This window comes from Solanum dulcamara, chromosome 9 (genome assembly GCF_947179165.1).
Source record: "Solanum dulcamara chromosome 9, daSolDulc1.2, whole genome shotgun sequence".
NCBI lineage: Eukaryota > Viridiplantae > Streptophyta > Magnoliopsida > Solanales > Solanaceae > Solanum > Solanum dulcamara.
In genome coordinates, this window is record NC_077245.1 from 5,117,585 (window position 1) to 5,145,348 (window position 27,764).

General features: G+C 32.0%; 2 protein-coding genes and 1 pseudogene across 3 annotated transcripts; 2 read left to right on the forward strand and 1 right to left on the reverse strand.

Moving 5' to 3' along the window:
• Nucleotides 1–259: 259 nt before the first annotated feature.
• Nucleotides 260–354, reverse strand: LOC129904817 (U6 spliceosomal RNA; annotated as a pseudogene).
• A 2,052-nt stretch (nucleotides 355–2,406) lies between these two features.
• On the forward strand, nucleotides 2,407–3,616 carry LOC129904106 (uncharacterized). Its single transcript, XM_055979636.1, has 3 exons — nucleotides 2,407–2,584; nucleotides 2,859–2,902; nucleotides 3,062–3,616. The coding sequence occupies exons 1-3, from the start codon at nucleotides 2,476–2,478 to the stop codon at nucleotides 3,263–3,265; spliced, it is 357 nt and encodes a 118-aa protein (XP_055835611.1). The 5' UTR covers nucleotides 2,407–2,475; the 3' UTR covers nucleotides 3,266–3,616.
• Nucleotides 3,617–14,429: 10,813 nt separating this feature from the next.
• LOC129903859 (QWRF motif-containing protein 2-like) lies at nucleotides 14,430–22,221 on the forward strand. 2 transcript variants are annotated; one of them, XM_055979375.1, is made up of 7 exons: nucleotides 14,437–14,533; nucleotides 14,674–16,231; nucleotides 16,817–16,936; nucleotides 17,474–17,590; nucleotides 17,668–17,757; nucleotides 21,615–21,722; nucleotides 21,852–22,221. In XM_055979375.1, exons 2-7 carry the CDS (start codon nucleotides 14,750–14,752, stop codon nucleotides 21,924–21,926), a joined length of 1,992 nt encoding a protein of 663 aa, XP_055835350.1. In that variant the 5' UTR covers nucleotides 14,437–14,533; nucleotides 14,674–14,749; the 3' UTR covers nucleotides 21,927–22,221. The 2 variants fall into 2 exon arrangements, with proteins under 2 accessions (XP_055835349.1, XP_055835350.1); XM_055979374.1 differs by having other exon boundaries at nucleotides 14,430–16,231.
• Nucleotides 22,222–27,764: the final 5,543 nt, after the last annotated feature.

Here is a 27,764-nt window from a genome sequence, read left to right on the forward strand (position 1 = left end):
TTACTTAAAGAAAATTAAACTCGTAAATTGATAAACTTCAAATTTTGATTAAAATTTATATATATATATATATATATGTCCACTTTACATAGGCTGTTCACTACCCGGTATCATTTCTTCTTTACGTTTGTGTGTGTTCTACTCAATGTCATTTGATCTAAATCTTTAAATACAAAAATCTGCAGGCCAAAATTATAAGGTCAATACAATCTTTGTAATCAATGTGTCTAAAGCAAAATGGTTTTGACATACACAAAAAAAAAAATTGGACCATTTCTCGATTTGTGCGTGTGCGCAGGGCCATGCTAATCTTCTCTGTATCGTTCCAATTTTATCGGATGTCCCCGAAGGGACATTCAAGTCTGTTGCTGTTGCGTTATATAAACACGGCGAAGCTTCTCTCTGCAAACGATAAGGGAGAAATAACAAATTGAGTTTTCCCACTGGCATGGGCCTGGACTTAGGACCATAATGGGCCGGCCTTCTTATTTTATCTGATTTTGGCAATTTATCTAGAGTCTAGATTTGCCCCCCCAAAAGGGCACTAGTCAGGCCCATATTCAACTTGTACCATTTGGGGTTGTTTGGTTATTGCAATGATATAGACAAGGATATTCCACCATTTTAATACAAAAAATGGCTCTCAGGACTAATTAATATTCATAGAATAAATTAATTTTCACATTTTGTCCCGAATTATTATCACTTATTCCAGCGACTACCAAACCACCTCACATAAGGAGCTTTTAAGAAGTTACCTACTGACCGTCACGAGAGTGAACAGAAATTGATTGATATGCCTATTTGGTAGCAAGAAGATGGAGGAATCTGGTCAGTCTTACTAAAAGCAATTTATAGTAGGAATACTGCTATAAATGAGTGATATCTTTAAATTGGCCATGCTACCAGACAGCAGTAGTATTATTCACGAAAAAAAATAAAAAATCAAATCAAATCAATTTTTTATTGCTTTGCTCCATATTTACAGAGCTACTAGTAAAAATGTCACCTATTATGAATTAGAGAGAGTAGTAAATTTGTTCTATCCATTTTTATTTATTTTTATATCAGAGTAAAAACCAAAGAAATATTGAGTGTAACGATAAGCCATAAAGCTTTGGCGTCGTGTCCGAAAACCAATCTTGAAGATGATAGACTGCAAAAAGGCTCCCTACATTCAATTCGTTTCATTTCCCACTGTTTTCTCTCATGCAATTCAAAAACAAATACAGTAGCAATTACTCTCTCATCTACTGTCCACTCCCCCTCCAATACTCACTGCACCGCAAACACATGTTCTTCTTCACCACTATTTTTCACAAAATCAAACCATTCCTTTATTTTAAGAGAGAAATGTTAAAAATACACTTAAATTATTCTTTTTTTTGAGTTTTATATATAAATTATCATCTATTAGTTTGAGAAACGCACCTCTCTTATATATTCCACTTTCATCATGGTGTGTACTACACTCTCTCTTACATTATAAAAAAATTATCATATTACACATGGACAAAACATTTCACTTTGACAAAAATTAAATAAATTATTAAAAGTTAAAATTAAAAAATATTTTAAATTTTTTTTTTTTTTAAATAATTTATTTTTTGCGTATAAAAATACTTTAGTCTTTAACTTTTAATTAATATTAATAGTTTATTTATTTTTTGTCAAGGTGAAATATTTTTTTCATGTGGAATGTCATGTGACAATGTTTTTTTTTTAAAATAGAAAGAGTAAAGAGAGTGCATTACACACATCACTGAGGTGTGTTTCTCAAACTAATAAGTGATAGTTTAGGTATGAAACTCACACTTTCAATAGTTTAGATATGAAACTCAAAAAAAAGAATAGTTTATGTGTGTTTTTGACATTTATCCCTTATTTTAATACCCGACTATCTCGTGGACGTAAAGAAGTTGTTTCTGAAAGACCCCCGACTCAAGTGTAGCAAATCCAAGTATAAAGAATAAGGAAACATAACACCTAACTAGGGAATTGAAGCATTGCAAATGTTACAAGAAAGGACAAAAATAATAAAATATGGTGTTATAATCGAAACACAATAAAACAATAATAGTACAAAAAAATGTATTTAGAAAGGATTATAATTAATAATAAAGATAATTAAGGAACAAAGTAATAAATTATCTCTTGATTTTTTAAACTGGACAAGTAGTACCTAGTTTCCTCTCTTTTTATTTTATTTTTAAAAAAATAATTAGGTTAATAAGTTATTATATATATATATGTACATATATAGGCTGCAACATGGGCTAGAACACTTTCTTCTTCTTATCTCGACGGATTTTCTGGTCTCTTGTTAGTTTTTTTTTAAATTCCGAAAATAAGGTGAATAAAGGCGGCTTCTTAACAAACTTTTTCAAATAATGGGCTGATTATATACATAGTCAATTTGTTTTTTTTTTCTATAAATTAAAAGAGTGTGAAGCAAGACAATCAATTTCTCTAATTATGAAGACTACTTTTGTTGTGTTTACTATTTTGTTCTTGCTGATGACGATAACAGCTTTGGTTTGCTCTGTTTCTTATGACAAGGGAGGCACCTCATCGAATACTCATGGTAAATATTTTTGTTAAATTTTTGCCATATTTATGTGCCATTGGAATTCTACTAATCTAGATTTGTGTCTATGTTTCACTCGGATGGTAAAGAATTCGACAACTCGAGACATCTGGATAAGAATAACCCGATACTTATCACTTTATCATGACCTTTCGTAATTAAGCAAGTTGCTTAGTTTCTTCATGGTTCTCAAATATCTACTGATCACGGCAATTTACTATACTATGAATCTTATAGATGTTCAATTTTAATATATTTTTTTTTTTTGCAGCAACTTCATTTCAGTTAGTGACAATCAAAAGCAGAAAGCTCCAGGTACTTGCACTTTGATTGTTACACTGCTCTTGAATAACTTGTTAAATTCCGTCCTCTGTTTCTAACTATGACGAAATTGCCAGTTACTCAACTAACTATGCGAGAGTCCTATTGCTTCATGAACTTAATTATTCCGTCCTATTTATGTCCAATTTGCAGGGCAATGGCTATGGACCAAGCACGGCTGGTGACTCAGGGAAGATGAATCTGGACGATTACCGTCATCCAATGGATCCAGTTCCAAGCTCAAAAGCTTCAGTAAGACCTGGGCCTATACAGCATGGGACTCCTCTTATGCCTTATATTCCCAAGCAGCCTGCACCTCCTCCTCCTACTCGCTCCAAGCCCATTGGGTTTCCATAGGCCCAATCCGTTCCCACCGAACATTGGTTGTCAATGTTCATTGATTGGGTGGATCTATATGGTGAGACGAGGTGTAGCACAGTCTGATGAGCGCATCTATTGCAATCTTAAAATTAGAAGAATGTAATAACTTCAAAATAACAATGTGTTCTTTATATGCTTTTTTCTTGTAAATTTTAATTGGAGCCTTGTGTATTAGAGCTTCGTGTTTGTACCTGAACTAGACGGTATGTACTTGCTTAAAAACAATTCATTTCCTCCTATGAGTACTTTCTCCGTTTTAATGTATGTGATTGTGTAATGATATTTGATTAGACGTTGAGTTTAAGAATAATAGAATGGTGAATAGTTTCTTCAAATTCCAACCAAACAAATTCCAAAATTTGATACTAGTATTATTTTTTTGGCATGTTGAAAAACATTGAGTTCATTATCATTGAATGCACTTCTTTCAATTTGTTTTTGGCATGTTGAAAAACTTTTTTTAAAAAAAAATATATATTTTCTTGAGGGAATTTGGTTCTGTAACCGTCCGATATTTAACGATTGGGCTGAGCCCATTGGTTTCTTTGTTTCTTAACGATGTCAATGTCAATTTCTTTGGTTTCTTAACTATTGGGCTGAGCCCATTGGTTTAGTCAAAATATTCACACTCACACCTATCTAATTTGGGAACTCTACGTACTATTTAAATTTTGATTTAAATCTACTTTATCATGTCTAAAATTAAACTTGACAACGCCTAATTTCAAAATAAAAATTAGGAAAAACGCTCAAATATGCCATCGAACTTTGAGAAAAGACTCATTTATGTCATCCGTTAAAAGTTTGGCTCATTTATGTTATTTCCGTCTGAGAAAAGACTCATCCATGCCGTTATTTGTAAACTAAAAATATTTTTCGTTTTGCAAAACTATTTTGTACACGTGGTCAATTATGATTCGACCATGTCATTAACTAAATTATTATTTAAAATGAAAAAGGTTCAAATATGCGATTGAATTTTGAGAAAAGACTCATCTATACCGTCCATTAAAAATTTGATTTATCTATGCCATTTCAGTTAAAGCATAAATGAGCCAAACTTTTAATCGATGACATAAATAAGTTTTTTCTCAAAGTTTGATGACATATTTGAGCTTTCTCCCTAAAATATATGAAGATTGAACTTTAGCAGTAATGTCATTATTATAATGTTGACTCTGGCCGGTACTTGCTTACAAGTTAATTCCACTTGTAAGTTTGCATAACTTAGCCACCGTTAAGTTATGCACTTGATTGACTATAATCGTTTCTCCCAAATAGTATAATAAATTAATGCAACAAAATATTTTAAAAGTAACATCAAATAAAATATTTAAAGAGAACATTTTCCATCATCAACAAATACACACCCATAAACATATGGTTTTTCCAATCATACTTTCTCATTTATATCTCACCATTTTTAAATATAATTTTCACCCATTGTTTCCCTCTTTTTAAATGCACCTTATATGGTTACTAGATACCAATATTAGAGAAAAAAAATCTAGGTTAAGAAGTGTCTAAAAACATTTCCTATAAATTTATACCTATAGTTTAGAACGAAGTTGAAATGTACCTATAATTGTTGTACCAAGCAAAAAAGTTGTATCAGATAAATATCAACAAAAGAGCTATATTGATCAGTTGGAGAGTATCAACATGTATTAGACAGATATTACATGTATCCGTGCACGTGCATGTTATATCAGTTGAAAACGCACGAAAGAGTCGTATCGACACATATTGTATTAGTGAGTGGTATATTATGTGTTTGCTAATTATATTTCGTAATTTTTTTATATTTTGTAATTTTTTAAAACTGTAACTATATATCATAAATACAATCTAAATATTCAGTATGCCAAAGCATTTGCGCTCATGCACACACCAAAAAAAAGAAAGAGGTCCAAATGCCACTAATTAAGTTATTAGTTAAATAGTCTAATGGCCCCACGAAGTTACTTAATAAAAATTATGTGGGTCATCAGTACTTGAGATTATTTGGTTATTAAGTAGTGAAGTTTCATTATTTTAACAATTATCATCCAACAATTATAGACTCCAGAAGTGAAAGTTAAGTCATAACTCTTTCTCTAACTGCCATTATTCCCTAATATTAATATGGCTTAACTGATCAAGGTATTAACAGTTGGACCTAATTATCATCATTAGCACTTGATGTCACCTGGGACCAGGATGTTGATTCTTCTTGTTCCAATTTTAGGAAAAAAGATCACTGTATTAAAACTAGATTATATACAAAATATACCTTTTTAAAAAAATAAATACCTTTTGAGCCTCATTCAAAATAATATAAAATTGTCGTTATATTGTATAGCAACAATAATATATTATGAGTATTATAATCAATAAATATCGTTAAAGGCTTTAGCGCCTCTAGATGCAATGACATTAATATAATTATCGATAAATATTTTTGCAATAATAAATATTGTCGCTAAAAGAAGAATCTATTGTTATTAAATGTCTCTTTTGATGTAATGGTATTAAAAATCTAAAGTGTTGTGTGTCAATTTCCTTGTTTCATTAGTTTTTTGTTTTTTGATTTCCCATCCGATATCCAATATCCGTATTGGAGTCTCAATAAATTCAAATTTGTACTGAAAAATCTCATATTAAAGGATAAAACGCTTCCTAATAGAGGCGACTCTCTATCAATTAAAAGGTACTCAAACCCGATTTCTTTAGCTAATTAATACTCAAATAATCAGAGATGAAAATTACCATATGAGATATTTCTAATCTCTCTCTCTGCCCCCCCCCCCCTCCCTACTTGACCATCCTTTACCTCAACCACCTCTTTTTTTATTTTTTATTTCTCACTTGGTGTTCTGAGCCCACATTTGAGCTCCCACTAAATTTGAATCGCTTACTCCAGGGCTCATTTGGAGATAGCGCCCCAACAGAATTTTTCTCCATACCCAGATTTCGAATCCGAGACCTCTGATTAAAGTAAAACAGTTTCACACTCTACCACAATCCATGTTGGTTTTCTCCTCAACCACCTAAACTCGCTAGATATGATTGGGAATATATACGCGACACGTTACATATTTTGACTGATCACCCAAAATAATTATATTCGCAAATTAAATATATATATATATAAAATATACATTATTTTTTTAATAAAAAAATATATATATTAATACATAATACATTAACATAATAAATTACAAAAAAATTTATATTTGTTGACTATTATTTTGATGAACGACTATACAATATAATTTTCCTATATATAGTGATTATATTTGCTTGGCTTATAATTGTTACATATATTTGATGCTTTGCCTTTGCCGTAATAAAACGTTCGTCCAAGTTCCAAGTAGCAATTTGCTTTCCCTAGCTAAGTTCAATTCCCAAATCGCGTACGCAACGCAAGGAATACTTTCTCCTTTGTTATATTCTCAATATAAGGAGCATATATTATATGGAACAATTTGGCACCTTCCCCGTATTAATTTTTGCATGCCTCAATTCTTCTAAGTCAGTAAAAAAATATATATATCATGATCAGGTTAACGATTTAATATGTAACATGTCTTATTTTTAATACAATAATTTTACACTAAAGAAGTTTATCTATATATATTCTTTGAATGACCCGTAAAGAATCTTACTATATTATATATCAATATATATAAAATAAACTCGTATTCATTATTCCTTTATGACAGAAGTAACCTATATTTCATCTGCCCCTCTAACAAAAAAAAAGTGTGAATAAGGAGAAAGGGAAGAAAGTATTAATTGCACATTTAACTATCTCTATATATATTGATAAGGTAATATTTAGCCTTTTTGCTTATATTTATTTACATTGAAAATTTTATTTTATTATTAATAAAGAACTGTTAGACATTCGTCTAGTGGTATAAATTCGTAAAAATAAAAAGAAGCTATGTCTATATTGATCACAAGTAATGTTCAAGTGGGCATATAGATAATACCTGGTTGCTTTCTCTGTCTCAAAATATTTGTCACATTTTACTTTTTAAGAATTAATTTGACTAATTTAAGGAGCTAAATTAGATTAGATTAACTCTATTTTAAAAGAAAAATTTAGATATTTAAAAATAATACGTCAAATTCTTCTCATGTCGGTATGGTGGAAAAAATATATATCAAAATATTAGTCAAATTAATTCATGTAAGTAGATTCTCGAGAAACAAAACATGATCACAAATATTTTGAGACGGATGAAGTGAAATAGATTTCCTACTCGTGTAATATAATGGAAAGGAGATTATAAGTTGCCAAATTAATCGCTACATTGTGATTAATTTGACGTCCATAGCCACAATGATCACTAGTGGAATCAAGAAGAAAAAAAAGAGTTGGACATGCACAAAGTGAAACTATGACCAGCAATATTCATATTCTTAAGTGAAAAAATAAGAGAAATGTATATCTGATAAGAATAAGTATTTAAATAAAGATTTTTCTTTATGATTTTTCATTAAGTCTTCGATATACGGATTGGAGCCTGATTAATTCAGATTCACATCGTGTAAGTCTCTATTCGGAAGGGAGCGCTCCCTATCAATAATTTTTCTATATTCAAGGCCGGCTCTAATCCGAAACCTCTGATTAATAAGGGAATAGTAACCTCATCTAGTGTACCATTATCCTTCGGAAATAAAGATACTCGCCGTCCATATAAAATTATGCTAGGTATATCCTCCAGACTAAAAGGGTCTGATTTTAGTGAAATGGAGAAAAGTGAGGTTCTTGTGAAGAAAAAAACAGATACTATAATTTTATTTTTAAAAAGAGAACAAAAGGAAAGGAAAAGAGATGGGCTACAACTAGCAAATCATAACATCAATTAAAGCGTTGCAAGATAATGATAGAAAAGGAGGGGAACTTTATACGTATACGTAACATACAATACAGTACCAGTACTCCCTCGTCTCAATTTATATAATGTACGTAGTTTGATTCCACACAGAATTTAAGAAAAAAATAAAAAAAATTGAAACGTATGGAAAATGTGCATTTTAAAGTTAAATTGTTACTAAATATAAAAATATGTCATTCTTTCCGAGACTGACTAAAAAGAAAAGTATATTATATAAATTGAGATACAGAGAATAATAAAAATCAGAGGTCCATCAGAAATTAGTGATATTCTAATGATGATAATTAATATTGTTTTTGTATTTAATTCGAATAATACATTTGTGTTGCTTAGCCACATGAATTATCTGTATTGATCGAATTCTTTAAAAATATTATTATATATTGAATATATGCTCTAAAAATATAAATTATTTTTGACGAATCATACATGCATGCACCCGATAATATTTGTGAGGGACTTGAATAACATAACAAATCATAGCTATGAATTAAGTTAAGTGGGATGAGTGAGGTTCCTTGCATTGGAAACAAACCATGTTTATTGCTATTATTATAATTAGTTGTTTATTTTGAAAATAATTACATTTGGTTAGGTGATAGTATGTTAATATCTTAGAAAAGCAATCAGAACTAGCTGAAATTAATAAAACACAGAAGAAAAAATGATTACTAACCATAATGATGATTACTTTGTGAAAAGCTTATCGTTTATCATCATAATATATATTCCTAGCTCACTAGCACTACAAAATATTCATCTTCTGTTTAATTTCTTTACTACTCGAATATATATGGATGAAATGTTCCATTTTATTTGCAATTATTGAATAGACCATTGATGAAGTGTGCTTGAAAATTTCTAAAAGGGTTTCTACATTTCATCAAAGCAAAAATCATGCTTTTTCTTCAAATACTATTTATCATTTTCTAAGCTGACTAGTAAAACAACGAATTCAACCGATTTCTTATTAAAAAAACATTCTAAAAAGGGAAAAAGATAATTAATGAAGTGGCCGCTTCACTTTATAAATGATGCTACAACACATAATAAAGAAAAAAGTTCTAATAGAAGTTTCTTGCTAGCTAAGGCATAATTAAAGTATAGATAATGCATGTGGTAGTGTCTATATGATGGCCTTTTTACTCTTTTCATTTTGGGGACCTCATATATAGTCCTCATTATAATAAACATAACTTAATTACTTTTTCTTTAACTCACTAATATATGTAGAAACAATGTTCAGGATGTAAACTTTATGAGTTTGAGAATTTAACTTTTTTTAAGTTATTGAATTTTAGATAAAATAATTTAGACATATTTAATAAATTTTTTAAGATTAATACAAGATTTGGGCTAAAATCAAAGGTGGACCTAATATCTAAAGCCTATGGGTTTTGGATTTTTATATTTTCAAATTATTGCATTCTAAATTAATAATTCATATATGCTCAATGAAATTTAAGATAAATATAAGGTTTGAACCAAAACGATTAAGTTTGACCGACTTCCGTAGTCAATACTAAAGCTATTGTGTTTGGCTGAATCCGATAACTCTACACTAGCTCCCCTACATGTATATGAACACTTACAAATTATATAAGAAATAATTAGGCAATTGAGCTAAAAGAAAAGGAAAAAAGAAGAAGCTAGAAATAAGAAATGGTTGGGCGAAGTGTAATCATCAATTAGCCTCTCGTGACTATAGTTAAATGGCAAAAGTTCTACCAAATCGCAATTATCTTTTTCGAGATTAAGAAACGTGCATATATCGATCTAATATTCCTTAACTACTACCACTATGAAGAAAAAAATATTAAGTATTAAATATTTATATATACCATATGTTTTTGAAACAATATTTTTTTTAGATTCTTTCTTTTTCTCAAAGAATAGGTAAAGTTCCATTTATTTTAATTTGTGCATGACCAAACGATATATTCCATCAGGTCTATGATTGAATCTTTATAGATCTACATATCATTTATTGTCTCGATTGTTCATATATATGTTACATGTAGATTAAATTCAAGAAAAGTGACAAAAATAAATAACGAGAGGTAATTAGGATAGTAAGGTGTAAGGGAAGCTAGCTTAGAAGATTGGAATTAATTAATTATAATTATTAATAAAAGTGGCTTAAGATCAAAATAAAGAGGGTAAAAGAGTTAATAGAACTCAAAGTCTTTTTTTTTTTTTTTTTGGATAAAGCCATCTTTTTCAATATGAAGGGAAGTTTGTTTGTCGATTGAAAGTTTGTTTGGCTTTAGCTATTGTTGAAGTTAATGACAACTTTGCTTAATTTAATCAATTAGTTATCTTTTTCTAAGTTTGTTGGAGACCCTTCGTTCTCCTGTTCCCATCTTTGTTCACCTTTTTTTTCCCACCTGATTTTCGGAATTCGTGAAGCCCAATTAAATCCGGATCACGCATTGTCGGACACATTCAATAGGATTTTTTTCATACCTAGAGCTCCAACCCGAGACCTCTAATCAAGGGTGAAACAGTCTCATTAATGCACCACAACCCATGTTGGTATTTTTCATGACCCTTCAAATATGCTAAATGAAAAAGAAAAAAAATTTAATTTACTTTGTACATTAATTAAGATGTTGCGTAAATAATTGCATTATCATGAACTTCTAAACTGCTTGCTTTCATAGAATGCTATCGTGGTAACGTAGACCTACATACATAATTATATTGAATTCTTGGAAGTCATTACAAGTATGGTCGTTTATATATATAAACGAAAATGGAGGATCGTCCAATGAAGCCTAGAAGAAGTGAGACAATTGACTCTCTTTCAATAGGAATTGCCAAATCAAGGAGTAAACATTTCAAACATATGACTTTAATTCTATTCAATTTTTTATATGAAAGTTGTCACCTTGAGCTCATCCACCATCCACAATCTTTTTCTCAAGCAATGTATAAGTATATTAAAAGAAATATTTAAATATAATATACTTACATTAAATTCATACTACTAGTTAGGGTTGTACAGGGTAAACCGATAAATCGTACCAAACCGATAAATTGAACCAAACCGAAAAAAAAACCCGACTAGTGATTTGGTTTGACTTGGTTTGGTGTTTGAAAAAAAAACCCGACCATTATAGGGTTGGTTTGGTTTTAACTAAAAAAAGTCAAACCGAACCCAAACCAACCCGATTATAGATAAACTACTTTTAAATTATGTTATACATAAAAATATTTATTAAAATATAATTTATAAATATTTTTTAAAAATTTTTCATAATTTTTGTTTTCTTTCTTACATTTAGATTTGAACTTGAAAAGCCCATCTAAATAATATACAAAAAAAGCTCATCTTATAAAGTTATATTATAAAGTTAAAACTTCAAACAATGTTCTGTCTCCATCTTATATATTGATATTTTGTACTAGAACTTTTTTTAAAAAAGCACTGCTCTGTGCTTTTTATTAGATACTATGAAAAATCCGAGAAATCCGAAAAAACCCAAAAAAACCGAAAAAACCCGAGAAAAATTAATATCGAAAAACCAGACTTTTATTGATTTGGTTTGGTTTATAGATTTAATAACCCAACACAAATGATTTGATTTGATTTATAAAAAATCCGAACCAACTAAGTCCATGTACACCCTACTACTAGTAATACTCTTCATTTCTTTCTTTAATTTTTTTTTTTCAAATTTGCCTTCATTTGTTGCGTTGAAAACGATGTCACAAGGTATAAATTAAATCAACACCTACAGCTTTAATAAGAAAGCCTAACATGTGGTATATTTATTTGTATAATTATAAGTAATATTTTAAGCAATATTTTGTTATATTTTAATTAATATATAGACCCCAATAAGCATGCAACTACGCAAGTAGGTGTGAAAAATACAAAATGAATCTGGTTGAAGTGATTTTCCAACACCTTAATTATTTAAAAAGTAAATTCCAAGTAGGATGGAAGTCGAGTGGGATGGGTGTGTTGGTTGTGTTGGGTAACTATTAATTGCATGTATAGGCAATTGTATTAATTTTTCTCACCTTACAAAAAAACATAACTATGAAGAAAATATAACTTTTATACACTTTCATGTAAAATTATTTTTTACACTATTAATTTTATTTGAATAACGTTATAGTAGGTTGTTTGTTTTATTTTTCAAGTTATTAATTTAACTTATATTACATAGATCACATGTAATTATTTTTTATTTGCAGATAAGGAATGACAATCCCAAGATACTAATTTCTAAAATAAAATACCAAAATGACAAAGATTTTCTTCTTCCAGGCTTGTTTCCCCAATTAAAGTCTTTATAAAATTAAGTTTAATTAAATTGAAAGTAAAACTTAATCTCAACTTATTAAGTGTAAAACTAAACACATATTTAACATTATATAATGTATATCATATATTTACCTGTGTAAACCAAACACCTATTGTTCAAAATATATTGACTAAATAATTTCATTATTATTTTTTCGATATAACTTGTTCATGAATCAAACGACCCTGTGATCTAAGTAACATCTATCTAATTTAGGCATGAATTAATGCATGCAGTAACTACGTACTACCAGGGGCGGACCTATTTTATGCCGAGGGGGTCATCCGAATCCCTTTCGGCGGAAAATTATACTATTTATATATGGTTAAAATAATTTTTTATGTATATAAAGTAGATGTCGAATCCCCTTCGACTAGTTCGTGTGTCTAGTTATTTAAATTTTGAACCCCCTTATTTAAAATCCCGGGTCCGCCACTGCGTACTACCAATATGATAATACCTTTTGCATGGTACTTACTCCCGATCTCATCACTCCGAAGCTAAATGGAGCCTACACCATTTACTCTAGACCTGAATAAGGAAAACGTTTTGGGTGAGGCTCAAGGTTGTTCGACATTTTTGTTATTAAGTTAGAACTGATTAAATTTTGACAGTCACACATCACTTTTTGATACGCTCAAATGCCAAACTCATATATATATATATATATATGCAAATTTCATGCATGCCTCAATTTTGAGCGTTATTTTGTATTGTAAATAAGACAAGTAATAATACAACCCAACAATTGATCCAAAACTATCGCACCTAATTAATTAAGTAAATTCCACTAGAAGAGACATAATCTGTGTTGTGAGTAATAATTACCATGATTTAATTAATTAATCAGCATAAATGTTGGCTTTTAATGATCCCGTAATTCCATATACCTACTTTAAATTGTTTTTTAATGAGGGTATTCTCTCCGAAATACTCCATAAACAAACAAAATGCAATACTGCTAAACAATAGTAATAAAATATTAAGTAAAGTTATTAAAAAATCATGTACTAATTTACCTAATCTATCATTAAAGTATCAATATCAACTGTCATCAACGTGACGTTCCTCCGAAGATTCACCAAAAATACAAAAGAGCATTCCCGTGCACAAGCATTTCACGTTAGCAGAATTTGAAAAAAAATTGCAACTCAAAAGGGTATATGTAACATGTGTTATGTAGTCGTCTATTCTAATAAAAACATTAATAACGACTTTCAATAAACTCGAACTATAATATATAGATCAACTGAAATAATTTTATCATTGCTGAGTAGGGGTGTGTATCGATCAGTTCGGTTCGGTTTTAAGTATTATCGATTCGATTTATCGATTTTTAGTTTTTAAAGGTTCGATTTTCGGTTTAACCAATAAGAAAATATTTTAAAAACAAATATACAATTCTTGGAGTCGTCGTCGTAGCAACTTGCAAACTCTTGCCGCTGAACTTAAAGCGACAAAGCCTAAAGAATAAATATTAAAATACTAAATAGTAAATACTAAATCATATGATATAGTGATTAACTGATTATATATGTATATTAATATTGTTTTTTTCAAATTTGTGTATGAGTTAAAAAATTAAAAATTAATTTAGTAAACTATTATAGTCTTAATTGAGTTATCGATTTACCCAATAACCTAATATTATAAAAACAATACCAAACCAATAATCCAATAATTAATTTTTATAAAACCATTAAATAATCGTTAACCCAATAACAATAAATAACTAACATTTTTTCAATTAAATTTATCGATATTTTTGCACACCTTAATTATTGAGATTTTCTCGCCAAAAATACATCAACGTATTTACTGTACTTCACCATTTAGCTGTTTCCAAGTTGAGGGTACAACTATTAAGAATAATAGTACACGTTTTTAAAGCATTGGCTTTTTTGCTTATTACTTCGAGAACGCAGTGGGGGACGACAGTTATGCTCGCAAATATTTCCTTCAGGTCCCACTTTCTCTCTCCTTTTTCTATCTCCTCCGCATATATTTTCGCCGGCCGTTCGTAACGGTCATATTTTCCGGTAGGTTTCTCTCTCTAAAAACTACCAAGTAAAAAATCTCTACATTAATACAGGCATTATTAATACATATATACTTCCTCTATCGATTTCAGATTGTATAATCTCTTCGTATTTTGCTGTTTATTACTCTATAAATTCAGCTGAATTTTTTGGAGAATTAGGGTTTTTGAGAGAGTGAAATCTACGGAGAGATGTGAAGAATTGTAAGAAGTGGCAATGGTGGCTGCAGTATCAACAACAAGGCCCCATCCGAAGGTCACATCTAATGGTTTGAGTTATCAGAATCCGAAAAGGCCGCCATTGTTGCCTTCAGAAGCTCAGAATGGACCATCTAGAAGACCGAAATCTAGAGAGGTTACTTCTAGGTACCTTTCGACTTCTTCTTCATCTTCTGTCTCAACGACGTCGTCTTCCAACACTTCGACTACTTACTCGTCGTCGTCTAATTCGATTGCGTCACTGAGGAGTCCATCGCCGATGGTGACAAGGACGGTTCGACCGGCTGCAACGCCGGTTCAGAATTCCGGTTCTGTTAAACGGTCCCAGTCGGTGGACCGGAGACGGCCGGTGACGCCAGCGTCTACGGAGAAGTCTGCTGCGGTGAAGCAGCTGTTGAATTCCAGTAGGAGTTTATCCGTTTCGTTTCAAGGTCAGTCTTTCTCTATACCTGTTAGTAAGGTAAAGCCCCCTCCTGCGACGAACAATGGTGGTAGTGTGAGGAAAGGTACGCCGGAGAGGAGGAAAGTTACGGCGGATATTTTCACGCCTGAGAGGAGGAAAGCTACGGCGGATTTTTTCACACCGGAGAGGAGTAAAGTTGCAGCGAGCACACCGGCGAGAGATCGGACTGAGAATGTCAAGTCAAGTGATCAGCATAGGTGGCCGGGGAGGTCAAAGTCACTGAATTCAAGTTTTCTGACACGAAGCATGGATTGTGGCTCTATTGACAAGCCTAAATTTGGATCCGGAAGTGTCACTAGTTCATCAATGAAGTCGGTGATTGATATATATCATAGAGCTAGAATTGAAGCTAAATTGAAACCTCAAAGTGATAATGATGAGGTCGATATGAAGTCAGCTTATGGATCAGCTATGTCTGCTGATGCATTGGCTTCAGATAGTGAAAGTGTCTCTTCAGGGAGTACTTCAGGCGTCCATGATGGTCCGACTGTGATTCATGGACGAGGAGGTCCCCGTGGTATAGTTGTGCCTGCTAGGTTTTGGCAAGAGACTAATAACAGGATCAGAAGAGGGCCAGAACTTGGTTCTTCTTTGGACAATGGTAATTTGAAAACAGTGTCTTCTTCTAAGAAAATGGGAAACAAGAAGTTTCTGTCTGATAGCCCTAGAACATCACCTCGGATTGTCCCAGCTTCTAGAGGTCTAGTGTCTCCTCTTCGTGGGGGTCTAAGACCAGCATCACCAATTAAGGCATTGACACCATCTGCTAATCCTCCTTTAAGGGCGATGCCAAGTCCTACAAGAACAAGAAATGGTGCCATGGGTTCAATATCTAATAATTCATGCATCATGCCCTCAATTTTGAGTTTTGCTGCTGATGCAAGAAGAGGCAAGGTAGGGGAAAACCGGATAGTTGATGCACATGAGTTAAGGCTTCTATATAATCAGCACCTGCAATGGCGATTTGTCAATGCACAAGCAGAAGCTGCTCTAAGGGCACAGACAACAACCGCAGAGGTAAAACTTTTTAAAATGCTACTATTCTCTAAGTGTTGCTGATGACGTAGTTCATATACAATTTTTTTTTTCCAACCATACAAAGACATTGCTAAGGAAACATCATCTCGTATCCCTTGCAAACCTTTGTAGTGAATGTTATTTGTGGAAATGAAATAAATCAATCAACTATGGCTCAATCCTAAATTAGTTGGGATCAGATGGTCTACACCCATCCCACCTTATAAGAGTAAAGAATTAGAGAAATGAAAAGTTGCCATAATAGAAACACATTATATTTATGGACATCTGGAATTAAAACGAGTGAGGAGGGTGTGGGGAATTTTTTCGTGGACATCGGATCAAAACGAGTGAGTGAGGAGGGTATGAGGAATTATATCATCAAGTAAATTTGAAAATATAAGCCAACACACTGCCTTAGTTTTTCCTAATACTCCTCTTACACTTATATTCATAAAATTTGGTGCATAAACTGGCTGCAAGTTTTTTCTACCCATAAATTAATAGTATAAACAGAAACCTGTGGTATAGACTAGAATGCTGTGGAAATTTCGTGCCACTAATGTGAAATTTTCCTTTTAACAGAGGACCCTGTACAATGCTTGGTTGACTACTTTAAAATTGCGGCATTCTGTGAAGTCCAAAAGAATTCAGCTGCAGCTGCTGCGGCAAAATGTGAAGCTGCATTCCATCCTCAAAGGACAAGTAAGCCATCTTTTCAGCTCTTCTGCCTCAAACCAAATTATTTTGCATATGTTTATATACACATCAAAGATATGCTTTTAAATGCACATGCATCAATGAGATAACCGTTTCTCCAGTATAGATTCTTGATAAACAAATTCATGTATGAATTTGAAAAGAACAAACAAGAAACAAGAGTACATGAGGTTAAAAGTCTATGATGTGTAGGAGGAAAACTGAAGGCCTGAGGGTTGAAGGAGGGAGCTATGACATAGAAATTATGACAGTTAATGCATGAGCTAATGCATACGATTTGGTCAATTTTCTGTAAATAACATTACATTGTTAAATGAAATAACTCTTGCCAATAACATTCATAATGTGCCCTGTTATATCTCATATTTGTCTTCATCATGCACCTGAGGTGTGCCTGCGCTGCCTAAGATGGTTGATATCTTTTTATATTATTCATTGTCTGATTTTGTGTTTTAACATTTGTAATGTGTACTTGATTTGTTTTATCTTATTATCCCTTTCTCTTTTTATGGACGAATTCAGGGGCCATATTTGGAAAATTGGAGTATGATTGATGGAGAGCATTGCAATTCATTGTCAGGGACCATATGTGCTCTGGAAGCCAGCACTATTCGTCTCCCTGTTGTGGAAGGAGCTAGGGTACTTTTTCCCTTGCATTCGTTTACAATTTGGTACTAGGCTTCACGAATAATATTTTCTGGTTCTATGATCTGTAGGCAGAAGTTCAAAATGTTAAAGATGCTATTTCTTCAGCCGTTGACGTGATGCAGGCAATGGGATCCTCAATGTATTCTTTGCTGCCGAAGGTAATTTTTCTTTCTGGTTATGGTTAGTAGACTTCTATCTGTTTTCGAGAAGTTGTAGGGTAAGGAAGTAGGCCGTGACCTTGCTCAATTTGCGTAGCCACCTATTTTGACTATGGTGTGTTTATTCTGCAATGAGAAAGTGGTAAATCTAATGCATAACAAATATATTAACTGGTCAACTGCATGCTCTCTTGTGCATGTAACCAGTAAAAGATGACAGGACTGAGGTGCATGCAATAAGCTCACTTGCTATGATAATTTTAAATTACTTCAAAGTTTTGTTTTGTCTGGGATTTCTCTTCCATCTTTTTCCTTTTTATCTTGAAGTTTATCTATATTCTTTTGAAGGGGAGAGATGATCATAAAGAGGAGATGCTTCCTTTAATCCTTTTCTACTTCTAAGTTTGTGCAATGTTCTTAATAGTCCTGGCACCTAAGGGTGTGATCTAGCATGAAGTTGGTTAGCTAGGTGACCTCTATCCATCTGCACAAACTCTTGGTGGATAAAGTTATCCGATATCTGTATTTGGGTGGGGTGGGGTGATGCAGGTACCAAATGGAATAGTCAAGGTATGTGCCAGCTAACTCGAACACCACCATGATTAGAAGGAATATTCTAAATCCTGTAAATATTCCCTCACCACAGAGAAGCCTTGGAGAATCTATTTCAACATGTGAAAGTGTTTCGTTTCACATGATAGCCACTTGTACTATTGCAAAAATGCATTAAATGAAGAACGAGAGCTTGTTTATACAAAAGCGGACCCTTACCAGTTACCACTGCTTCGATTTGGGAGCATACCAAGGCGAGGCATTGACAACATTCTGAGACAAGTGTGAGAGACGCATACCCCCAAATGCTCGGGCGTATGCCACAGGTGCACCTCGTACCTTGAAAATGTTTTAACACTAAGAATCAAGGTATGCGTCAAGGATAGTCAAGGTATGTGCCAGCTAACTCGAACACCACCATGATTAGAAGGAATATTCTAAATCCTGTAAATATTCCCTCACCACAGAGAAGCCTTGGAGAATCTATTTCAACATGTGAAAGTGTTTCGTTTCACATGATAGCCACTTGTACTATTGCAAAAATGCATTAAATGAAGAACGAGAGCTTGTTTATACAAAAGCGGACCCTTACCAGTTACCACTGCTGCGATTTGGGAGCATACCAAGGCGAGGCATTGACAACATTCTGAGACAAGTGTGAGAGACGCATACCCCCAAATGCTCGGGCGTATGCCACAGGTGCACCTCGTACCTTGAAAATGTTTTAACACTAAGAATCAACAGTTTAAGATCTGAAAATCTGAAACCTCAATGCCCAGATGGGATGAATTCTGGGTGAAAAATAAGGGGTTGATTGTAATAATAAGGAAGAAGGGAAAAGGTTCTAGGGAAAGTGATGATGAGGAAGAAATAGAAGCAAACCTGAAGAAAAGAAGTCCTCATCAGAGGACCTTGTTTGTATATATTGACTTGCTATGGAGTAAGACAATTAAAACTGAGTATGAAGCGAGTGGAGATTGGTATACATACTTCCCTTCTGGCCTTTGAGAGACTCTTCTTTCTAGTTTAACATTCCGAGGGTCAATATGGGCTGTCTAAGTGTAGTCTGGTAGATTTATTGGGAAGGTAATGTTATGAGGAAGTGCTATGGATAAAATAAGGCAAATATTGACTCACTATGGAGAAAGACAGCTAAAACTGAGTGTGAAGCGATTGCAGATGGCAACAATAGACTTTCCTTCTGGCCTTTGCGAAACCTTATTCTCTTTTAACATTCTGAGAGTGAGTGTCAATAAGAAGGGCCGTTTAAGTGTAAGCTAGTGGCTAGTAACTTTATTGGGAAGGTAATCTTTTTTATCAGTAAGTGCTATGGATATAAAGTGAAGATAGCATTGTTATCTTTTGACTTGAATAAATTGGACTTAAATTTGGAATGAAATACTTTGTTGATAAGCCCCACTTGCAATTTTAGCTTGGTGGATGACAATGGACTATTTTGCCTAGTATGGCCCTAAATTGGCTTATAATTTATTTTTTCCTCAAATAAGCTAAAGAAATTTTCCGTAGAAACGAAGAATCTAACGGAACTTCAAAGAAATAGAATTAGTATTTTTATAAGAAAGATTTACCGTTTGTGAAACTATGTTGCTAAAGACACTAGCATTTCCCCTCAATTTTTTTGTATGCTTATTATATATGTACATCAATTGTTCTACTGGATGCTGCAATATTTTTAAAATCTTACATTTGTTGGAGTTTTTATAATCTAAAATATATTAAATTCAAAATTTATGGGGCTTATGTCCCTTGTCTCGGGCATATTAGATAAAAATCTAGTCTCTCGCCATCATCGGCACTTGCAAAGTGCTTTCTCATTAGTTGAACCTCTAATGTTTCTGTTTGCCATCTTGCTACTTCTTTTTGACGGTATTTTCTTAGGTTTATTTGGATTACTGTCACTGACCTTGTACTTTACTAGCATCGATGCGGCAGTTAGCAACTACCCACCTCGGTAGATGCTAACTTCAACCTCTCAATTGTCTCCCCTTTGGGTCCCAAGTGTTGTTTGTCCTAACCAAGCACCATGTCCTTGCCACTAACACTTTCCGCATCGCTTGAGGCATACTTTGCCTAGGTTTTGTGCTTGCTTAAGTGAAGCCAACCTTCGAGAGGCTGAACTTAGCATCTAACCAATAGGGGGATGGTTGGGCTAAGCTCCTCATCAACACTAGTAAAGGACTAGGGCTGTAATTTAACGAATTCACGAAGAAGAGGAGAAGATTGTGATAGATCAGCGTTGATCCGTTATTCATATTTGGGAATTCAACTTGAGGAGAACAGCTTGCGTCAAAGTAAACATCAAATGTGACTCTTTTGAGGTGCGAAAGTCTAGCTGTTTCTGTTATTCATCAGTGAATAAGTGCTTCTGCATTAACCTCCTAGTCCTGTAACTCGATTTGATCGAGTATCTTCGATCTATTTGTTGCAATCCATTTCTTCGAGTTTGTTTCACACAACTGCACCTCTCCTATTGCTAAAAAATTATGCATATCTTTCTGTCCTCTCTTTGCTAGAATTCTTTTGCATGACTCCCAGGTGCATGATGTTGTTGCTCTCTGTTCATGTTGATGATATCAGCAGGGATTAATTCCTGCATTAAGCTTTCTTCAAAACTATCTGCTCTCTTTTCCCCACCATTTTTGTAGTTGTATTTTCTCAGATAGAACATCTCTGTTGTTGAGTTAGGAGCTATCTCAATGGGTTTTCAACCATTTATTGTTGTTTTTGTTCGTTGAAATTAGTTTATGTGATTTGTTAAGTGTTGATATACCGGATTCTAACTAGAATGATACTTTCAAATAAAATGGCTTCACATTACCAAAAAATAACATTTTGTCCATTCACAAGCTGCAAAAATGCTGCTCCCAGTCTCAACAGATTGTCTTTGCTGTGATATTATTACTAACTGGTTGTGGATGACTACTTGTCCTATAACTTTGACCGATGAGGTATCCGTTGTAATATTTGTCATCTTGTTGACATCTGGGATCAAGACTAGTTCCTGATTATTCTTATTTTTCATCCTTACACTTCCTTTTGTTCTTTCTTTGGATCAGTAAAGCAAAAAGCTTAGTGCTTGAATTTATTTATCAAAAAAAAAAAAAAAGACGTAGTGCTTGAACGTAGAACCTATTTTTCTTAGTCTGTTTATTTCTCAAGGATTCTGATCAAAGTATGCCTAGTACTCAACTCGTCTTTTTAGATAATTTTCCAAACTTTTTTCTTGTATGTTGGTTCACTTCCACTTGGATTACTTTAACATATTTAATTATTTACGTGCACAGGTAGAGCAGGTGGATTCTATGGTATGTGAGCTTGCAGATGTAGTGGCTAATGAGCGTGCTTTACTTGACCAATGTAGAGATCTCTTGTCATCAATGACGGCTCTACAGGTAACCTTGGATTTCCTTTTATACCTAAAGCTTTTGAAGAAAACCATTTGAGTAATCAATCATTTCTATGTTGCCATTGAGTTGAATATGCTTTCCAAGAGTCGCACATCATAAAAGTTTGCAAAACAGGTGAAGGAATACAGCCTGAAGACACATCTACTACAAATAAAAGACGTGGTTTCTTGCTCAACAACACAAGTGTAAAGCTGATCTTTTTTTTTGACTGCTTAACGTTAATGCTAACATCAAAAGGGAGCTCTTCTTAACCAAACAAAATGATGGTGATTTGATTTGTAGCTAGAGTTACTTGATTCAGGCTTGTTGAATGCTGCTGCAATTGCAATTTGTATGCATCATGAGTAGGAAATTGCTGCTTTAATGTTTCATAGCAGCTTATATCTTTGGTTTATACCATCAGAAACATTTACACATGTGTATATAGATATAAATATACGTCCACCTTAAAAAGTATCCCATATTTGAAATATTTTGGATGAAATTTTAAATGGAAATTCTTTGCACGTGCGTGGGAAACTTGTGAACTTTCCATACAAGGAATTGTAGAACCAGCGTTTAATAGAAGTAGTAATAAAATGAGGTAACTTTATTGTTCGAAAGAAAATGATTACGAGGTGCGTAATAGGTTCTTGCATATTCCTTGATCGTTTGGTTTGAAGACAAGTTATATATTGGAGATTAGTTATCTTAAAAAAGAAGGGGTTGGGGGGTTTGGGTGGGGGGGGGGTTGTTGAGGGACATCATGGATATTTTTTTCATTTTTATTTTATCTTAGGATAACTAATTCGATACTATTATTCCACCCTAGGATAACTTATCTTGATTCTAATTATTAATCTTGATATAATTAGTAACCAAACAAGGGATAAGATAGTACTAATTTTTTATTTCAACACTACTTATGTTTGTCTATCAGACCAAACAATCTCTTGTGTTTAGTACATTAAAATACATACATCACAAATAATTACTTTTCGGACTCTTACAATTAAAAAATACTGTCGTGGAGTTTCAAATTTTATCGTAAATTGCAGTAGCACTTACGTTCTTTAGTGCAAACATAATTTATGATGTGTTGCTAGAAATCTTCGTTTATGTTTTACCTTATGTCATCTTCAGACCACCCAATAGGTACTCCTTGTAAGACATCACTAGAATATTCAAGTGATTAGATCTTTCATTTTGTAAGTGTAAACACTTAAAACGTGTATAGTTTACTTTAAGTTGTGGCATTATCAATAAGTGGTCATTAAAGTAAAAGGCATTTAAGAAGTAGAATCCACTTTTCATGGGACAGCTTGTCTCATCATCCAACACTGAGGTTGCCCTGGAAATAAGCATTGGGATTAGGAGCTTTGGAATCGAAAATTAGGAAATGTTACGTATGATTTGAGTTGGTTCTTTCTGGATGTTGGATCTTAGCTTTAATTTTTCTAAAGTCTTGTTTGTATTCCTCTGTTCACTTTTAATGGATTATAATGGATTTTATATTCTTCTCAAGAATTAATAAATGAAGGACATTGAGGGCAAAAAAATTAGGGGCATTTAAAGCCTAAAAATAAGGATATTTTTGAGCTTTCGGATCGAAAACTAGGCGATGTGCATTTTCTTTTCCACTGAATGATTGTTTAGAGACCTTAACATACGATCTGAGTTGTTTTTCTCTGGATGTTGGATTTTAGCTTTCTAAAAGTCTTGTTTGTATTCCTCTTTTCACTTTTACTAGATTATAATGGACTTCACATTCCTCTCAAGAAATAATAAATGAAGTACGTTGAGGGCAGAAAAAATTAAGGGCATTTTTAAGCCGAAACATAATGTTGAGGGAAATTTTGGCCCGCTAGTTTGATGGAGGGTATTTTTTTTAAAAGCCAAATTCAATATATTAAGGATATTTTTAAGTCAAAAGATATGGTTGAAGACATCTTTGGCCCAATAGAGAGAAGGAGAGTTATTGTGAACCAAATTCAATAGGTTAGAAATATTTTTGACTTTTTTTAAATTTATTTTTTAATATACGTAAAAGTGAACTACGAAAGTATATGGCTAAATTAGGCGTAAATCCAACTATCCAAGTAATTGACCCTAAACTTTTATCCACTCCGTTAACATTTTATTTGACAATACCATTTTCCATGATATCAAACTTATATTTAGTTAAATAAATTGTTAAAAAATTTAGTTGGACAAAGAAAACCATCACATCAAAATTTCAGGTCCTTAGAATAACATCATAAATTTTGGAAAATATGAAAACAAAAAAGAAATATCAAATAAATTAAGACAGAAGAATTAACAATGAAACGTAATTTGTTACTCTTTTAAGCTCCCTAGCTCGTTTGAATCTCTCTCTTGCATTATTATTTACATATCAAATCGAAATATTTTGACTCGATTCTAATGGGACTAGTACGAAAAAGAGTTAAAAATATCTCTAACATATTGTTAATGGGTTTAATTTTGTCCTTTTTTCACCTACTGGTCATAATTATTCTTAATATTAATTTATAAATTAAAAATGTCATTCTTTTCTTTTCTTTCGCCTCTTACAGTTTATTTGGTTGGTGGTTTTCCACGGTATGCTATGGTATAGTTAATAAGAGAATCACGTTTGTTTTGATTGTTTCTTTAATTACATGGTATAATATGTTTTGGTTTCATGGTTTTGTAAACATGAAAACCCTAACTTTTTTAAACCACCAAGTTGGTGGTATCCCATTGTTTACTTCTTTTTTTTTCCAATTATACCTTTACTTAATTTTAAATAATTCTAATTTATCATTTTTAAGGGCATTTTCATAAATTTATCGGTTACGATATAGTATCATACAGTCAAATCAAATAACAAAATTATTATTAAACACTAGCAATCATACAGTCTATCCAAACATTGTATTGTACTATATAGTACCATATCATACATTATGAAACCATGAGAAGCCGCCGTCCAAATAGAGTGGTAAGATCCCCTATCTTGATCTATGATTTGATTTGATCATTGTGTATCGGCCCCATACTTCTTAATCTCCTTTTTCCCAGACGTAAGAAAGTGATACATGCTTAAAAAACAAAATCAAAATTTGAGAAGTTTTAAAAATTTAAAATTTATCCTAAATTTTTATATTTTATAAAAATATTCATCATTCATTAATTTTAACTAATATTTATCTACCAATTTACTTTATTAATGTAGCCAATCAGCACCATTAAATAACATCTCTATCTACTAATAAATCACCAGACTATTCGTTTCTACAATTTCTTGTTAATGAGATTAATGTATTGCTCTTGCCCATATTTTTATCTTGTTGTTGTTGATTATTATCAATTGTGTTAGAAGGGTTTTTTTTAACTGAACATGTTTACTATAAAATGATAATACACACTTATTAGTATTTTTAATAATTTTTAGAACTTACGAGTATAAAATATTATTTTTTGAAACAGTCAAATATTCTTTAAAAAATTTATGATCAAACACATAATGAAACTTCATTAAAAAATAACTTACCAAAAATATTTGAAAATTTAGGACCAAATGCTAGGTTAGTCATTTTTTTTTTCAAACTTGATGGTTAAGTTTTCCTCTAATATAGTTGTGTAGCTGGAAACACTTTTATTTGCAACCCCAGATGACAAAGGAAAGTGTCATCCCTATTTTGAAAGGGATAATTAAAAAAACTCGAATTAAACATTACGTCCCTAGTAATATTTTTATTGTTTTAGGATTCAATAGTATAAGCAGAAACTTTTCAACAGATTGATTTTGCTTTTATAGCTAAAAATTCTTTTAAAAACTTCAAAAGAGTGGGGAATAGAAGGGAACACACAAGTGTTGAATATTAAAATAATAATAAGTTCCTCCTTCAGCCTATTGATCCTCAATTGTCTTGATATATACTCTCTCCGTTTAACAGTGAATGACATTTTTTTAATAGGGATTACATAAATTTTATAGTGTTAAAAATTAATTAGATTATATTTATACTTTTTTTAAATTACAAAAATATCTTAAATTTGGTTGAATCCGAATACATTCTAAAAATACCCCGATATATCGCGTCTCAGTTCTGGATACATCCCGATATATTACGTCTCGATTCCGGATACATCACTCAACGTCTCTATACCTCACGTAAAATGATGTATCCGAAAATAGGAGAGAGTAGAGATTTTTGTAATTTTTTCAAATAATAGAAAATTTTATACAATATGATAAAATAAGTTGTGAATTTAAGTATTTTTTTTTTTTTTGTAATCCATTTTAAAAAATAACCAATTTTCTTGTTTGGCAATACTTTAATTACAGTATTGTAACATGGTAAAAACTATCAGATTAAAAAACATTTTGATACATTTAACATACTTTTATTTAAGATCATAAAATTAATTTTTTATTTTATTTTATTAAATTCTGTATCAAGTTCTAGATCATTCTTTTTTCGACGAAAAGGAGTATTAATTTGGGGTTGTATTTGGTCTCCTTTAATATAGTTTCATTATTCATATAATAATTAATGGGATGATTTGGAAAAAGAGAGGAAAAAAATTGCAGAGTTAACCACATATGTTAACCATGGTCAAGTATTTTGTGGAAAATAGAAAAAGAAAAAAAAAATATTGGGTGGGATGCGGCGAGAGGCTACCGCTTAGCGAATCTGCTTTTGTCCCGAATACAAAAGTGATGTGGTTTTCCACTGATGAAGGTGGCAAACTAAAATGTGGGACCCTTGCTGATGTGTACCCTATACCTTTTGAATAGGCCTCTACACCCCCACCCCTACTTCCCACCCTTCAATTTTCAATAAGTTTTTTATCCTATAAAAGATAAGATTAAGATTTATGATAATACTCTTTTAGGCTTGATTTATAAAATTACGATGAATATATAATTGTTTGTTGGTGGGTTAATAATTAATAGGGTATTACATATATTGTTGTCATATTACCAAATGAACAAATAGAAAGGATGGAAAGAAATTGCTTCTATTCTTGGTTCAATTTATATAGCTTAGTTTTATTGATTGTGAAATTTTAAAAAGAAAGATATTTTAAAAAATAAATTATGATCTTAAATAATATATCATGAGATTTTGTGCCTATAAAAATGTATTATTAAAGGTGAAAAGTTTAATGTTATCCTATTATTAAGTATAGAAAGATGTTATTTTTTTTAGAGTGAAAGGAAATTGTCATATAAAGTGGAATAAAAGGAGTATAAACTATTTTTGTATACATGCATTGATATTTGATCACTTGTTAACAATTAGTCCATTTGTTTAATATATGTGACATTGTTTGAATTGGTACAAAGTTTAATTTATTTATTTTTTTTGAAATGTGCAGTGGTCTAAAACATGTTATAGCATTTTGAATCGCTATAAAATTTTTGAAATGGGTGATCTTAAGCACACCATAATATTTATGTGATCATAAAAGATTCTTCTAAAACATATATAACGGAAAAGGTATTGCATACACTAAATCGAAGGGGTTAATACTTTTGAAATTCGCATCGACTTGAACATGGCGTGTGCCTCCTAAATATTGTGAGGATGAAAATCTTGGAAAAGAATATAACAATAAAGGAGTAAAAGTAGGTTAGAATACAATACTTTCTTCTTTTTTTCCCCCTTAATTGGATTTGAGACTGTTTCTATAAATGAACCTGTATGGAGCTTTAATTTGACAAATATATTTGATGTTTTCCACTTATGAATTCTTTCCTCCTTCAACGTATAGCCCTTTAGCTCTTTTTTTATGCAAGTTGAGATTAAGTGATAAGATTTGTATAGTTCTCCTAGATATCATGTTTGTCTCTTTATTGTGACAACTCATGCTTAATCTTTCAATAAGTCCATGATTGTGATATGTGTGTAATTATTCTCAATTGGAGTTCACTCCTTGGTTCAACTTGGAAGACTTTTAGTTTTGTTTTTAGTTTTTTTACTAATTCTTTTTATTACATCATGGGAGGGGAAAGGGAAAGGGAAAGGACTACGGTAATGATAGAATTTGAATCCT

Excerpts from the sequence above, each read along its gene's own strand:
- LOC129904106 (XM_055979636.1), top strand. The coding sequence starts at position 2,476 with ATGAAGACTACTTTTGTTGTGTTTACTATTTTGTTCTTGCTGATGACG. Across the intron at positions 2,585-2,858 it reads CACCTCATCGAATACTCATG|CAACTTCATTTCAGTTAGTG; the intron begins GTAAATATTTTT and ends TTTTTTTTGCAG. Across the intron at positions 2,903-3,061 it reads TCAAAAGCAGAAAGCTCCAG|GGCAATGGCTATGGACCAAG; the intron begins GTACTTGCACTT and ends TCCAATTTGCAG.
- LOC129903859 (XM_055979374.1), top strand. The coding sequence starts at position 14,750 with ATGGTGGCTGCAGTATCAACAACAAGGCCCCATCCGAAGGTCACATCT. Across the intron at positions 17,591-17,667 it reads CTGTTGTGGAAGGAGCTAGG|GCAGAAGTTCAAAATGTTAA; the intron begins GTACTTTTTCCC and ends TATGATCTGTAG. Across the intron at positions 17,758-21,614 it reads TGTATTCTTTGCTGCCGAAG|GTAGAGCAGGTGGATTCTAT; the intron begins GTAATTTTTCTT and ends TTACGTGCACAG.